Source organism: Podarcis liolepis (genome assembly GCF_965112155.1).
Source record: "Podarcis liolepis genome assembly, chromosome: 18".
NCBI lineage: Eukaryota > Metazoa > Chordata > Lepidosauria > Squamata > Lacertidae > Podarcis > Podarcis liolepis.
In genome coordinates, this window is record NC_139572.1 from 1,943,640 (window position 1) to 1,959,072 (window position 15,433).

Genomic DNA, 15,433 nt, shown 5'->3' on the forward strand with positions numbered 1-15,433 from the left:
AGGGGAGAAACGTTGGAGGGGATGGAATAGGACGTCCCTATTTTCACAGGAGAAACGTTGGAGGGGATGGAATAGGACGCCCCTCTTTCCAGGGGAGAAACGTTGGAGGGGATGGAATAGGACGTCCCTCTTTTCAGGGGAGAAACGTTGGAGGGGATGCGTGTCTCTAGGTTGTTGTTTTTCCCTGGGAGTAAACAAGCAAACAAACTTGGAGACCAGAAGGTCGGGGAAGCCAGGAAGAAGAAGAAATGCAAAATCATGACCTAGGTTTCTAAAAGCGGCATCGAGGGAGGAGGAGGTGGCTGAGCCCAGACGAGAGCGAGGGAAAGTCCCAAGGTGCTGAGAGACAGCTGGGGGGGGGGGGAGAGAGAGAATTTGCCATCAAGGGCCTGGACTCAAATCAAGCAGGTCAGTGCGTCGTCCTGGCTAGGAGTGGCACCGAGTGTGCCAGGGCTATTTTTGGGCCTGGATGCTGTGGCTTTGCAAGCAAGGCAGACGTTCCCGAAGGCGAGAAGACGTCCCCGTCCCAAGAAATCTCTCTGCGCAAACTCCTTGCCAAGGGTTTAAAATCGCTCAGTTGGAAGTTGTGTCTTGGGGGGCGGGGATGGAAAGAGAGAAAGGGGCAAAATAATAATAATAATAATAATAATAATAATAATAATAATAATAATAATAGTTTATTTATACCCCACCCATTTGGCCGGGTTTCCCCAACCACTCTGGGTGGCTCCCTACAGAATATTAAAAACACGAAGCATTAAAAACTTCCCTAAACAGGGCTGCCTTCGGATGTCTTCTAAAAGTCAGATAGTTGTTTGTTTCCTTGACATCTGATGGGAGGGCGCCACCACCGAGAAGGCCCTCTGCCGGGTTTCCTGCCACCTCACTTCTCGCAGGGAGGGAACCCCCTGAAGGCCCTCGGGAGATGGACCCCGGTGTCCGGGGTGGAGACGCTCCTTCAGGGATACCTGTGACCTGGTTACCGTGAGTTGGGAATTATTGGGCTGTTGTGTGGGAGGGGGAGGCGGCACTCTGGGTATGCTCAGAGGTGGGTGAATTCCTTAAATTGCCTCCAAATTGAGTTGCTCTCTCTCTCTCTCTCTCTCTCTCTCTCTCTCTCTCTCTCTACATCCAAAAATGCACGTACTTCAAAAAAATTCAGCTGTTAAGATAAACACTGTCTTAGAAGAGTTTCCCTAGAAAAATGGGATTTTAAAAGCAGCATTCATTTTGAGAGGCATAGCCAATGCGCTCTGTACCCGCTCAGAGGCCCTCTCTCCCTCTTCCTGCACGAAACACAGAGATCACCCGAACCGAACCTAAACTTCCAATGGGCTTCAGAATAGGTGCCCTCATTCGTTGACCATCATGGAATACTTTTATTTTTACTATTTTAATTACATGAATACCATCATCATCATTTTATTTATATCCTGCCTTCCCCCTCCAGCCCCCAGATCAGGACTCAGGGAGGTTAGAACAGCCATAGATAAAAATGCAGAAACACTACACTCCTATAAAAGGCCGTCATTCATTAAACCCTAATAAAATTAAAACAGTATCTATTAAAATGCATAGAATAGAAGCACGGCAGCACTATTGAAAGCCCTTTCCTTTCAAAACGGCACCTGTTGGAATAGGAAAGCCTTCGCTTGCCGGAGGGAGGAAAACCAGGAGGGAGCTGGCCTGGTTTCTCTCGGCGAGTTCCAAAGTTGTTTCGGAGGAGCCACCACAGAGAAGGCCCCGTCTTGCACCCCCAACCAAGCGAGCCTGTGAGGTTGGCAGGACCGAGAGAAGGGAACGCCCAAACATCTCAGAGCCAGGGCAGGTTCGTACGGGAGAATACAGTTCTTCATATAGCCTGGGCTTAAGCTGTATAGGTCTTAACTACCACAATGTGCTCTATGTGGGGGTCCCTTTGATGGTGACCCCGAAACTGCAACTAATCCAGAAAGCGGCAGCCAGACTGGGGACTGGGAGTGGCCACCGAGACCACATAACACCGGTCCTGAAAGACCTACATTGGTTCCTGGGATGTTTCCAAGCACAATTCAAAATGTTGGTGCTGACCTTGAAAGCCCTAAATAGCCCAATAGACCTGAAGGAGCGTCTCCATCCCGGACACCTGGGTCCATCTCCTGAGGGCCTTCTGGCGGTTCCCTCCCTGCAAGAAGCGAGGTTGCAGGGAACCAGGCAGAGGGCCTTCTCGGTGGTGGCGCCCTCCCATCAGATGTCAAAGAAATAAACGGGGCCCATGACTTACATCACAGGAGCCTACACAACACAAAACACTGTGCTGTTGCACAGCTTCAGGATCTGTCCTTACAGTGAGCACTCAGGGCTGATTTCCTTCCGAATGGAGAGGTTTGATCTCCTTGCAGTCCATGGGACCCTCAAGAGTCTCCTCCAGCACCACAAATCAAAAGCATCCATTCTTCGGTGATCAGCCTTCTTGATGGTCCAGCTCTCACTTCCATACATCACTACCGTGATACCTCAGGTTACAGACGCTTCAGGTTACAGACTCCGCTAACCCAGAAATAGTACCTCAGGTTAAGAACTTTGCTTCAGGATGAGAACAGAAATCACGCTCCGGCGGTGCGGCAGCAGCAGGAGGCCCCATTAGCTAAAGTGGTGCTTCAGGTTAAGAACAGTTTCAGGTTAAGAACGGACCTCCAGAACGAATTAAGTACTTAACCCAAGGTACCACTGCACTGGGAAATTGCATAGCTGTGAACTTTTCCCTTTTCTTGCGAGCAATCCTATTTGGAATAAGGGAATTTCCCTTAAAAAAGGGGAACGTTGACAGCTATGGTCAACTTTGGGGGGAACTGACCCCCTCAAATATTTTATTTGGCGATTGGCTCCTGGGCTCCACACCGCACACCTCCCCCCCCCCCCCGCGGTTGAAACTGAAAGTGATCCACAGCGCATCTCCGCATTTCAAACTTGAAAAACGTAAATATTCCTCCGTTGCAAATATGGCCCCCACATCATTCCATGTTATATGGGACTTTAAGGCGTTTACATTCATTTTTTAAAAAATGTTCTGCTTGGTTCGCTGTTTCCTAACCATCTGATAACAGTGAGCTGATTTTTGCCTGGATTAAAAATAAGAGGAGCCAATCTAGAGCAGAGACTCGTGCAGACAGGCAACGGGTACCCTCTTTTGCTCAGGGCAGCCAACTCTGCCCCTGTTATCCGTCATGATAGGTAAAGGGTAAAGGGACCCCTGACCATTAGGTCCAGTCGTGGCTGACTCTGGGGTTGCGGTGCTCATCTCGCTTTATTGGCCGAGGGAGCCGGCGTACAGCTTCCGGGTCGTGTGGCCAGCAGGACTAAGCTGCTTCTGGCGAACCAGATCAGCGCATGGAAACGCCGTTTACCTTCCCGCCGGAGCGCTACCTGTTTATCTACTTGCACTGGTGTGCTTTCGAATTGATAGGTTGGCAGGAGCAGGGACCGAACAACGGGAGCTCACCCCGTCATTGCGGGGATTCAAACCGCCGACCTTCCGATCGGCAAGTCCTAGGCTCTGTGGTTTAACCCACCACCCGTGTCCTATGTACCAAACCACATCTGGTGCAAAATTACCTGTCCCATTCCCCCGGTGAGAGCAATACATCGTACAGGGTTGCGGCGAGCAGCTTCGCACACGGATAGGTGTTTTGAACGAAGAAAACCCTTAAAAAACCCCAACTCTGAACGAACCCCACTTTGTTGAAGCATGACTGCAACTGTATCACAGAGCAAGGTTTTGAAACTACTGGCTGATATTTTACAGAGGATCACATGTGTTTGATCCAAGGTGAAGATTTAAGTTAAGATTTTTCACTTTTTCTATTCTGAAACTCGGAAAGCCAGGCATTTTATTCGATCTCAGGGACGGGACTTTGAACACCAGGTTGTTTTTTTTAAAAAAAACTAGCAAAAAGGATTTATAAGCAATGGGAAGATTTAAGTCTCAAAGCTTTCAAAAGCAGGGTTTTTTTTAAAAAAAGAGGGAGTCCAGAATTCTGATAACAGAATATTGAAACTGGGCCAAATTTTGACTTGGCTGGGCCACATCTTTGCACATCTACTATCAAAAGTTCAGGCTGGCTTGTATCAACACGGGCCTTGTCTGTTCTAAACGCCTCTCTATGTTTTTGGGGCGGCCTAATTTCAAATTCTCCCCGCTGCAGAAAAAAATCCTTGAGTTTGCTATCAGTTTGTTCCCCCCTCCCACACACAACAAATGCACTTAGAAATAAAATAAAATCCATGCCCTTGATAGAAAAGCATGCCAAGGATCTTGCGAGACGCCACTTTGTTTAGGAGTTTCTTATCAGAAGAATCACCCTCAGTTTGCAGCAAGGAAGTCGTTACATGAGAGGCCGGGTGTTCAATAATTAAAATAAAATATCAAGAATCGATCAGGGAGGGAGGGAGTGGAGGCTGCCCCGCTGGAGAGGACGTGAAAGCAGAGAATTACGCTGCAAAAGTCGGAAGGAGCCCGCAATAATATCAGGCCCCGGGCACTATAAGGCAACGCTTCGCCGCTAAGGAAGACTCGCATGCGGGAAAAAGACTTTATAGCAGGCCACGTTGAGGGAAGGCGAACGCTGTGTCCTTTGCAAAGAGAGACCTGCAACCCACAGTGGATTTTGACACACACAGAGGGAATACAAACTGCCGAGGAAGAACACACAATATCCCGTGACTGGCAACACAACGAGGGCACCGCAGGAAGACAGGTTTGTGGGGACACCGAAATGTGTTCACAACTAAGCAAAGGGACCCCCCCCAAAAAAATTAACAGGAATGTAAAAAACTGTGCTTGCTCTGATGACGCCAGGAAAACCCGACCAGCGACTTTCCCCATGAAATATACAGCATGGCATGTGAATATTTCATGCCTCGTGCTGCAACAGTGTCGTTGCAGATCGGTGCCACAGGCATGTGGGGGGTAGGCACAGGAAGCCACACACACACACACACAAACAAGCACACACCCCTCGCTCGCAATCAGCTGTTTCCCACACGCTTGCACGCTTTCACGAAGCGCAGCCTTTGCACGAGGGCCCTGCGTGGACACTATCGTCTGGGCGACACGTGCGCCAGACTGCCGTGCTCTTGCACGCCATGTCTCTCTAGTCTGGCACACTTAAGCATTCTCACTTCCATGTGCCCAGGTTCCTGTGCACATCCTTCTATGGAGGGAGGAATGTGGGGCCTATGGCAGCAGCGCATGGCGCATTTGCACACTCGCACGCCCGAGCTGTTGCACGCCGCCTCACCTGGCACACACGAGCGTTCTCACTTCCATGTGTGCAGGTTCACATCTTTCCATGCAGGGGGGGGGCCTATGGCAGCAGCGCATGGCGCATTTGCACACTCGCTCCGGCGCACTGGGGTGGATTTCGAGACCTCTGGGGCACTCGAAGGCTCACCGATACTTACAAGCCCACGGCGCGCACACTGAATCAACCCCTACGCACGCTGGCATGGAATAGCCTTGGAAACTCCGGCACACTGGGACTCATGCGCTCGGCATTCTTGCAAAAATGCGCTCTCTCAGACACACATACACCCCTCTCTCTTTGCCAACTTATCGGAACTCGGTGCATAGTTGGGGAAACAGTGGATATTAAGCCTCTCCTCTCCCACACCAACCCTAGCCACCCACTCCACACCCAAGTGTGGAAAAAGAGGGTGTTCTTGCGGTCACCAGCCCACCAGCCCACGCTGCCTATGGAGTAGAGATTAGGGGGGGGGTGTCCTGCTCCCCACATCTCATACTGATCCAGACTCGTGCATTGCTAAAAGCTAGCAGTTCGGCTCAAAACACAACAACCAGGAGGGAAGGAGGGTGGTTTTTTCCGGGGGGGGGGAGTGGTGGTTTAGGAGGGTAGGATGGAAATAGAAACTTATTGAAATCGACCTGCAAAGTGGGGAAAGGGGGGGGGAGTGTTTGACAAGAGATCGGGCGCCTTTTGCAAAGCTCAACTGACTCAGAGGCGGACGATTGCACAGACCGCTTTCTCTCTCTCTCCAGCCACCCCCCCCCCCCCGCGCGCGCGCGCGCCACAAGCCCGCAGCCCCGCCACGCATTTTCTGCAATGGACAAAACTCTTTTTTTTCCGGGGGTTGGGGTGGAGAGAAAGGATTTTTGAGAGGGGGAGACGGTGGGTGAAAGGAACCGAGCTGCGAAGAGGAAACAGATTTCAATTCCCCCCCCCCGCAAAAAATGATACAAATTAGCAATGCAAAAAGGAAGGAAGGAAGGAGAGGGGGTGGAAAGGAGATCTCTGGTAAAAGGGGGGGGGGAGAGGAAAGAGGCCTTAATTACCTGGGCGAGGCAGAGAGGTGAAGAATACATCTCCAAGCTGTCGCCGAGTAAACCGTTGAGGAGGGTTGTTTTTTTTAGGGGGGGGGGAGAAGAGAGAGGTTTGAGAAAGCAGCTCCAAGCGTAAAAGTTACTGAGTCATTTCGGAGGCTGGAACAGTTTTCCCCTCTCACACTCTCCCTCTCCCTCTCTCCAACATCCACTCTCACTCTCTCTTTCCCGGCGATGGATCGGTGCGGGGGGGGGGAGGGGAGGAGACGGCGAGGGGGAGGGTGTCCGAGGGGAGGGGGTGGGACCAGAGAGAGCGTGGGGGGGGGAGAGAGAGGAAAGCACGCCTCCGAAAGAGAAGCATTATATATATATATAAATCCAACTTTTAAAAAAATAAATAAAGTAGGAAGGGTGGCTGCAATCCTATCCAACCCTACGCGTAGCGCGCACAGGGCGCGTGCATGCAATGCGCTTTGGTAAAAAGTTAACGCGTCGCTTTTGGAGAAAAGGTGGAAAGCTGGGATGGTAATTCACAGCGATAATAATAGGTAGGTAGGAAGGTAGGTGGGTAAGTAGGGGATCACAGCTGCCGGCACGAAAGCACCCCGAAGCAGTGGCGTAGCGTGGGTTGTCAGCACCCGGGGCAAGGCAAGTAATTTGCGCCCCCTAACCCGTGGATTTGCGCCTCCTAACCCCCAGGTGTTGCGCCCGGTGCGGCCGGGCCCCCCTGCACCCCCCACGCTACGCCACTGACCCGAAGGCTGCGATCCCGAACCCACGTTTTAGCTAGGAGCAAAGGTCGTGTCGAACTCCGGGGCTGGAGGGTGGGGGTGCCTTCCTCCTCGCGAGGAGACGTGCCCAAAGATCGCGCCTTTACGCAGGCGATTTAAAAATATATATAATGAAAGGAGATCGTATGCGACTCCGGCAACGTCTCCGGGAAAAGAGGAAAGGTCCACTTTTTTTTAAAAAAAAAAATTTATTTATGGGCTTTTAAAAGGGGGGGATAGGTTCACAACCAGGGAGGGGGCTAAAAATAATATGATTTTTTAAAAAATAATAATCCATAAATGCTGTACTAACATCCTAGGGAAGGGAAGAACGGAGGGGAAGAGATGGAGTTTACCCCCCCCCCCAAAAAAAAACTACTTTAAAGAAAAAGCTGAGATGCAGACTTGGGAATTTTTATAAGGTGTGAAGCAAACAGGCCTGAGATGATGATGTTGATGACAATAATAATAATAATAATAATAATAATAATAATAATAATAATAATAATAATAATAATATCAGCCAAATATCCATTTCGGGGCGGTGGAGAAAACTCCCATATTATCCCTCTGGGAGGGGATTTGAAATAAAAGAGCAAATTTTGGAGTGACAGAAAGGTGTTTGCTTTTTAAAAATCATCTGGATTTGCATAGATCCTTACAGCTAAACTCCCCAAAAATAAACTCAGCTGTTTCTCCGAGTGTTTGGGGTTTTTTTTTTGGAGAGTTTAGAAATCAGAATCAACTCCTCCGAGAAAGGGGTGCGTGAGGCGTGCCCGCCGTTACTCCAACCGAGAGAAGAGGACCTCCGCATTCCTTTGAGAGGCTCTACTTCCGAGTAGAACTTGGCTGGACTCAGCAGTCCTCTAGAATCGCCGGAACAGGGGAACGACGCGCTGCAGGAATCGCGTCTCCAAGGCTTTCAGCTCAGGAGCTACCCACTCGCGCGCACCTTTCGCGAGGAAAATGGGATTCGAGAGGAATAAGCGAAGCCTCTTCTTATTCTGGAGCACTCTCGCCCTCCCTCTCGCCTTTTAAAAAATCCCATTATTGCCACCGACCTTCCGCACGCACCTTGCGAAGCGAAACGCGCGCGCGTACCCAACGTCTCCTAAGTCAGGACGGAGCAACGCACAATTGCCTTCCCTCCTGAAAGGGCGCTTGTATACAAACACCTATCATCTGAAGAGGAGGGAATTCCAAACTTAAAAGTAGTTTTTCTCTCCTCCAGCGCCCCGAGCCCAGTCTTTAGCTCTCGGCAAAGAAGTCACAACCCTCTCCTAACTTCTATTCCCTTCTGCCCCCGCCGCAGCGTCAACAAAAATCTTGTTTTGGTAAGCTAATGTAACAGCAGGCTGTTGATTCTGGTAACAGTAACAATCAAACCAGGATGTTTCTCAACATAACGCGGGGCATGTTTGCGCCGAAGTCTCGCCGGCCTTACTTCCAGGTAAGGAAGATGTGCGCAGGATCGCTGCCCTTCAGGCCAACTGCTCAGGAATGCATTAAGTTCAATGGGGCCTTCAGCTGCTTATATGCTTGAGAGTAAGCCCTCCCCCATTGAATTCAATGGGGCTTTACTTCCGAGTAGGCACCCACAGAATTGCCTTGTTGGTGGATTGGGGGGGGGGCAGGCCGTGTAATTAGGGATTTTGGATTTTGGAGATCTGTCCAGACCCAACCCCAACAGAAAGTGAAATGATTCGCTCCCCGGAAAACCACTTTTAGCAGATGCTGCAAAGCGGCCGAGCAAGCGAGCGAGTCAAACGACAAGGGGAGACACCCCCCCTACAAAAAAATTAACAAGCAAGGAGACCCCCTATTCTTTTGGAGAGGGAGTTCTGTCTGCAAAGGGTCGAGAACATCCCAAAGGGAGATTTCTCAGAGACCGGCTAGGAATGCTCACCACAGCGCAAGAGCTAACCTTCTGGGTACCCCCGAGCGCCCACAAAATTCCCCATGATGGGGCAAGGTACCCACAAATTTCGGTGCCAGGGCCATGCACGCTGCAGGGCACCCGGGGTCGCAGGGTCAAGGTGGTACTCTCTCTCTCTCTCTCTCTCTCTGTGTGTGTGTGTGTGAGAGAGAGAGAGAGAGAGAGAGAGAGAGAGTCTGTGTGTCCGAAACCAACACACACACACATACACACACACAACACAACACAACACAACACACACCCAGGGCGCAATCCCCGAAAGAGCTGCGATTGACATAACCCCACACCTCCCATCATCTGCTTTCCCCTTCGCCACTTGCAGATTTCACAAGACCTATAAGTTTCCTTGGCCAACTTCACCTCCTTATTTGCAAAGGGGGGGGGGGTGTGTGTCAAAAAACACAACACAACAAAAACCACCTCAAAAAACCCCGGAGGAGGGCTGGATAGAGGTTGGTATTTCCTTCCCCGATCCCCCGAAAAGAGAAAACGCGGCCCAGCTCCCTTTCTGCCAGGCGTTTGGAGAAGAAAAATTAACTCGGCTCCCAAACTTTCTCGGAACCACAAAGCTCTTGTTCCGGACATGGCCGGCAGTTGAAGCAGAATAAAATAAAAAGAAGGGCGAAAGGGGAAGGGTTTTTATTTTTTTTTTTAAAAAAGGGGTGTGAGTTTCTGTAGAAATGGAACCATAACCCGGCTCTCTTTTACGCATGAAAAGGGCGCATGATTTCTGACTTGAGGTCGGCTTCGGAAGGAAGGCTGGGGTTTGGGAACTCCCAAAAGCGTGGCGAGTTCGCTGCCTCTCCTGGGAAGTTAAGGATCCGCCCGGAGGTATTGATACCGCTCCTGTTTACTTCTGAAACCGGCGCAAAATAAGGAGGAGGATGAATAGGAAGCGTAAAATGAGGTCACAATGAGGACTAGCGGCTTGCTGGAGGAGCGGGGAACTTTCTAATGGCGCAATTGAATAGCTGCGCGGAAGAAGCGTTAAAAAAATATTCCTGGTTAATTTAAACAGTTCTCTCTGTCATTATGAAAAGGGACGTATAGCCCTGAAATATCAAGTTGTTGGTGTTTTATCCGCAGGGCTGGACTTTCGACTCTGTTGACAGGACTGCCATATATGAAAGAATGAGTAGCCTTTCAGTAAGAATTTAGCCATAATTCTGCGGTCGGGGGAAGGTAAGGGGAAGAGGGAAACTAGGAAATCACTGCCTCCGGCCGCTGCAAGGCCTCTGGCTCCGCCAAACTGACAGACAGGGCTGTCCCTGTGGAACTAGATTTCTATCTGCAGGGATTTATGTTATTTTATTTTGGGGCATGGGCGATCTTCAGCTGTACGAGGCGCCCCGCTTTCCAGTCTTGTAGAGGTAGGGGCCCCAGCCAGAGACCTATCACCTCACGGGCCATTGACTGAGATGCAGACTTGCATTCAGACAACCACTGTTTACGTGAACGATCAAACATGCCGATAATTCGCTATATCTATTAATTGAGGTGGGTGGTTTGTCTGGAATGTTTCTTCGAGTGGTGTGTTTGCTTTGGAAGGAGAGGGCTGTGATTCATACGTTCATTCCAACATTTTTCTACATCCTCCCGCTATAAGCTCCTACAATTATTATTGCTCCCCAATGCAAACGACGAAGTATTTTATTTTTTTGGCGTCAGCTGGCGTTTAGCCCCCACTCCAAAAGCCAAGTCTATATCACTAATGGGAGCCTCCATCCTTCTTCTGCTCCCCCTCCCGTTTCACTTCTCTCTTACTCCGATTTTTTTTGGGGGGGGGAGGGTGTTACACGCAATCCGGATTCTTAAAAGTTTGGGAGTTGACACACGAGTTTCACCGCTTAGCCAAGTCACGGCGCGCGGGGATTATTATTATTATTATTATTATTATTATTATTCGGCTGTCGGGAACAGCCACGTAAAATTCCAGATTTCCTTCAAAGTCAAAGAATTTGGGATGAGTTTTTTTTGGGGGGGTGAGGTGCGATTGGAAGAGGGGGCGACGGGAGGAAAGCATTCGGACCAACTGCGTCACTTTTCCCCTTCGCAAACTTCACGGCGTTCTCTCTTCCCCCCCCCCCCGCCGCCCCGATCCTAAGCGTGTCTGCTCAGAAGCAAGCCCCGTTCAGTTCCATGAGGTTTCCAGGTAAGCGAATGAGGATATAAATATATATATATATTCCTCCAAGCTTCTACAAGACCGTTGCTCATCCCGTTTAAAAACTTCCTGACTCGGGACAAAAGGCAGGTTTACTCGCGAGGAAGCCCCGCTGGTTTGGAACTTTAGCCTGGGAGGAGTAGGCCCTACAAAGGAACCCTATAGTGCCTACTCATGAGTAAGCCCCGTGGGGCTTACTTCCAGGTAGATAGGTGCAGGACCGCCGACTTCTGAGCAGCCCGCCGGCTTAATATTGAGCAAAGCCACCTTAAAGTTGGCAGCGGCCCTGCAGGGCAAATCCGTCTAGCACGTGTTTACTCGGGTGTAAGCTCCCAAGGACAGCAATGGAGCTTTTGTTCCTGAGCGAAACAGCTGGAGACTCGTACGAAGTGTCCGCCGGCGGTGGCACGCTTTTACCTATGGGACTGTGAGTCCCGTTGAGTTCCACAGAGCTTTACTTTAGAGTAAACGCGCGAGAGGGTCGGCTGGGGAGCCCGGAGCTCATCCTAGGAAGGCGCGGGACGCGCGGGGATACAGAAACGGATCGCCATCGATTAATCGAGCGATCGTTCTCTTCGATCGAAGGCTCCCTGCGGAATTACCAGGCGGCGCGGAGTGGGGAGGGGAGGGGAGGGGAGAGGCGAGGAAAAATCCCCTTTGAACTCTCTGCGACTTGGCTTCCCAAGGATAGATCGCCGCACTTAAAAGAGATCTATTTTTAGAACTGAACCCGGCTTGGAGTTGGGTGTGCGGAGGAAAATGGACGGAGGAGGGTAAAGGTTAGAGCGAGGAAGAATTTATTTTTCTCTCCTTTTCCCGTGCGGGGCGGGCGGAGCGGGTCTGCTGCTGCAAAGGCTGCAGCCCAGCCGGTGTGTGTGTCTGTCTGTGTGTGTGCACACGCGTGCGCGCGCCTTTCTCCCTCTCCCGTCCACCTTGGGCTCCGCAGAGCTCAAGATCTTACTGCTGACGAAGCGGCCTTCGCCGAGTCTGCCGCAGGGCCCAGCTCACTTAGCCAGAGAGAGAGAGAGAGAGACAGTTAATTTTTACGCGCAGAATGGAGAGAGAAAGGGGAGGGCGTTGGAGAGTGGGAGATCTTTCCAAGGTTGGAGGGGAAAGGGAGGGGGCCCCTCTTCAGCTCGAGAGCTGGATCGGGGCCAAAGGCAGCAGTTAGCGGCGCCCAGAGAAGCCCCGGCGTCTCCCTCTCCCTCTCTCCGGGTCTCTCCTGCTCTCCGCTAGGCGTCATGTTCAAGTTCAGATCCCTTCCCTTCCTCCTCCGCCCCCTTCGCCAGAGCGGCCATTTTCCGCTACATCTGCCGTTTGCTGAGCTAGCTGCCAAGAGAAAGAGAGAGGGTGGGGGGGGAGGGAAGGGAGGGGGGGAGAGAGATGGTTGCCACACACACTCCCCCGTCTCTCTCCCCTCCTCCTCCTCCTCCATCGCAGATTCTTACGCATTCTCCCCCCCTCCCCAATTCCATGCGTAAAAGCGCACCGGGTTTGGAGAGGTAGGAGACTCCGCAGACTTTATAGCGCTTTGCATTCTCCACCTCTGCGCACCAGTCCCCCCCCCATTAAACTCTGACACTTTGCACCAAGGAGGGGTGGGGGGTGGTCTTCATCTAGGCAAGGCACTACGGCAAAACGCGACGGGGGCTTTGCGAATAGGGGCGCGCTCTTTCCGGAACGGGGCATCCCCGAACACTCAGAGTAATGCCGCCACCCCCCCGGGTCTTTTTCCAACCACCCTGGTCGTGCCAAGATCCTTTCTGTTTTTATTCTAACAAGGCTCTCCCCTCCCCCCCACCGCCAGACCCTATCCCCCCCCAAGCCCACCTGCCTCGGACTTTCTCTCTCTCCCCCCCCCAAACCCCACCTCCATCAACTTATCCTGCCCACCCACCCGCTCCTCCGCCACACCCCACCAAGGAAATCGGTGTGTGTGTGGGGGGGGATATTATTATTACTATTTTTAAAAAAAGGATTTGGAAACTGACGCGAAAAACTTACCATCACCCAAGCGAAATTGACCAGGGCGGCAGAGCGGCTGAATGCCAACAGGAAACTAAGGTGGCGGCCGGCGGCAGAGAGAGAAGGGGCTTATTTATTTATTTTTAAGGTCCCACCAAGTTGTTGTCGTTGTTGTTGTTTTTAATTTGCGGAGGGCGAAGGGAAAGGGAACCACCTCCCCTCCTCCCCGGAGAGAGAGGAAAAATAATAGCAACAACAACCCGAAAAGCGGGGCCAGATCTTCGTTCCCTTCAGCGTCGGGTCAGTTCTGTCCAGGCGCCTTCCGTGGCTGGGTCGACAGCATCTTTTAAGGTCCCAGCGCAGGAGAACCCCGCTGCGCCGTGGCCCTTCCTAGATGGCAGTGAAGTAGGGGAGGTGATGGTTTCTCGCCCCCCTCCTCACTCTCTTTCTCTCTCTCTCTTTGGTAAAATAATTTTTTAAAAAATAATAATCCGGGGGTTATTTAGTTGCTAGGTCACATCGCCGGGGGTGGGGGACATACACACACCAAAATCCTTCCTGGGTTGTGAAGACAGGGGAGGGGGGGTGCTGAGGACTTGGTGGTTGTTAACTCTAGAGAGTCACACAGAGGGGGTTCTTAATAAAGGGGGGAGCGCGGTGGAAGCGGATGAGACGGGGCAGCAGTAAAAAAATAATGTCTTGCGCGGGGGGGGGGAGAGAAAGGAGAGAGAGACCTCACTTTTCATGGGACGCCACACTGGGGGCGCGGAGATTTAAAAAGACTACTGCTAATAATAATAATGATGATGATGATAATAATAATAATAATAAAGGAATCAGAAGCTCTCTCTTTTTGTTGCTTATGATTATATATATAGCTAGCTAGCTTCCTGGTTCAAACCTCGTGTTTTTATCAAAACAAGATTTGGGGGCAGGGTTGGGAAATAAAATAGCAGGCGCAGCATCGGCAAGGTCCCTTTCGCTTTTTGCAAAGAAAATCCGGAGAGAGTGAGGAGGGCGGGGGGACTGGATGGGTAGCTGGCTGGCTGGCAGGCTGGCAAGGGAACCCTCACATCTACCCGCTCCCTCCCTGGGTGAGCAGGGCTCCAGCAACGGCGGCGGCGGCGGCACCCATGACCGACCTCCCTCTCTCTCTCTCTTGCGCGCGCGCTCTCCCTCCTCCCTGCCTGGGCTGCTAGGCTCCGCCCCTGGCTCCGCCCCTTTCTCGCGTGGCTAGGGGGGGGTGCTTTGAGGAGTCTGGCAGCGCCAGGATGCGAGAGAGGGAGATGGCAATTGAGAGAATCTCCCTCGAGTTACCCCCCCTCCCTATTTCTTCCTCTAGCTCCCAAAGGTGGACCAAGAAGGTTTGATAAGGCCGGATTGACGTATAATAAACTAAACAAGCTCTAGCTTAGGGTCCCACTCTCTTAGCCCCCTCCCAATTAAAGTGTTGCAGGAATTTATATATAGTTTGGGGGGTTGCCCCTCCAGCAGATATGCTGCACATGCAGCCCACTACCAAAATCAGCACAATCGCTTTTGTGACTTTTGTGATTTGTCCCCACAAAGCACTTCACTGCAGTTTCTTCCTATCTATTCAAAGGGCCTTTGCTGCACGATACCAAATGTAAGAATTCACTGATCAATGATCTATGTACTGGCTCACTAGAAAACTTCAGAAATTCCTATAGACAGGTGAGCTCAGCTCCTCAGCAGCCCCTCTGCCTGAGTGGTAATCCCTGGCCTCCTGATACCTGAGTGCCAGACAGGTAGCCATTCCAGAACTGCTAGGGTGGCAGGAGCAGGGACCGAGCAATGGGAGCTCACCCCGTCGCGGGGATTCGAACCGTCGATGTCCAGATCGGCAAGCCCTAGGCCATAGGTAGGCAAACTAAGGCCCGGGGGCCGGATCTGGCCCAATCGCCTTCTAAATCCGGCCCACAGACGGTCCGGGAATCAGCGTGTTTTTACATGAGTAGAATGTGTCCCTTTATTTAAAATGCATCTCTGGGTTATTTGTGGGGCATAGGAATTCGTTCACACCCCCCCCAAAAAAATAGCCCGGCCCCCCACAAGGTCTGAGGGACGCTGGACCGGCCCCCTGCTGAAAAAGTTTGCTGACCCTTGGGTTAGAGTGTTGGACTAAGACCTCAGAGACCAGGGTTCAAATTCCCACTTAGCCATGAAATATTTATTGTCTTTCACCTTTTTCCTCCAAAGAACTCGAGGTGGGTTTTCCTCCTCAGTCCCCACAACAACCCTGTGAGGTGAGGACTGAG

The 15,433-nt window shown here is 51.4% G+C and overlaps 1 protein-coding gene and 1 long non-coding RNA gene across 6 annotated transcripts in view; one reads left to right on the forward strand and one right to left on the reverse strand.

Annotated features, from left to right (window-relative positions):
• The window catches only part of NFIC (nuclear factor I C), a 107,080-nt gene extending 92,522 nt beyond the window's left edge, over positions 1 to 14,558 (reverse strand). For 3 of the 5 annotated variants that reach the window (XR_014521003.1, XM_083483930.1, XM_083483927.1), the window contains exon 1: positions 6,332 to 6,558. Coding sequence is in view for 4 of the 5 variants with exons in the window: in XM_083483930.1 (XP_083340056.1) it covers positions 6,332 to 6,361 (30 nt within the window). In the remaining variant the exon portion in view is untranslated. Of the gene's footprint in view, positions 1 to 6,331; positions 6,559 to 13,193 lie in introns of those variants that run through there. The other 2 variants (XM_083483929.1, XM_083483931.1) reach the window with 2 other exon arrangements.
• On the forward strand, positions 6,804 to 8,495 carry LOC310697609. Its single transcript, XR_014521095.1, has 2 exons — positions 6,804 to 6,867; positions 7,815 to 8,495. It is a non-coding gene; the product is annotated as an uncharacterized lncRNA (long non-coding RNA).
• Positions 14,559 to 15,433: the final 875 nt, after the last annotated feature.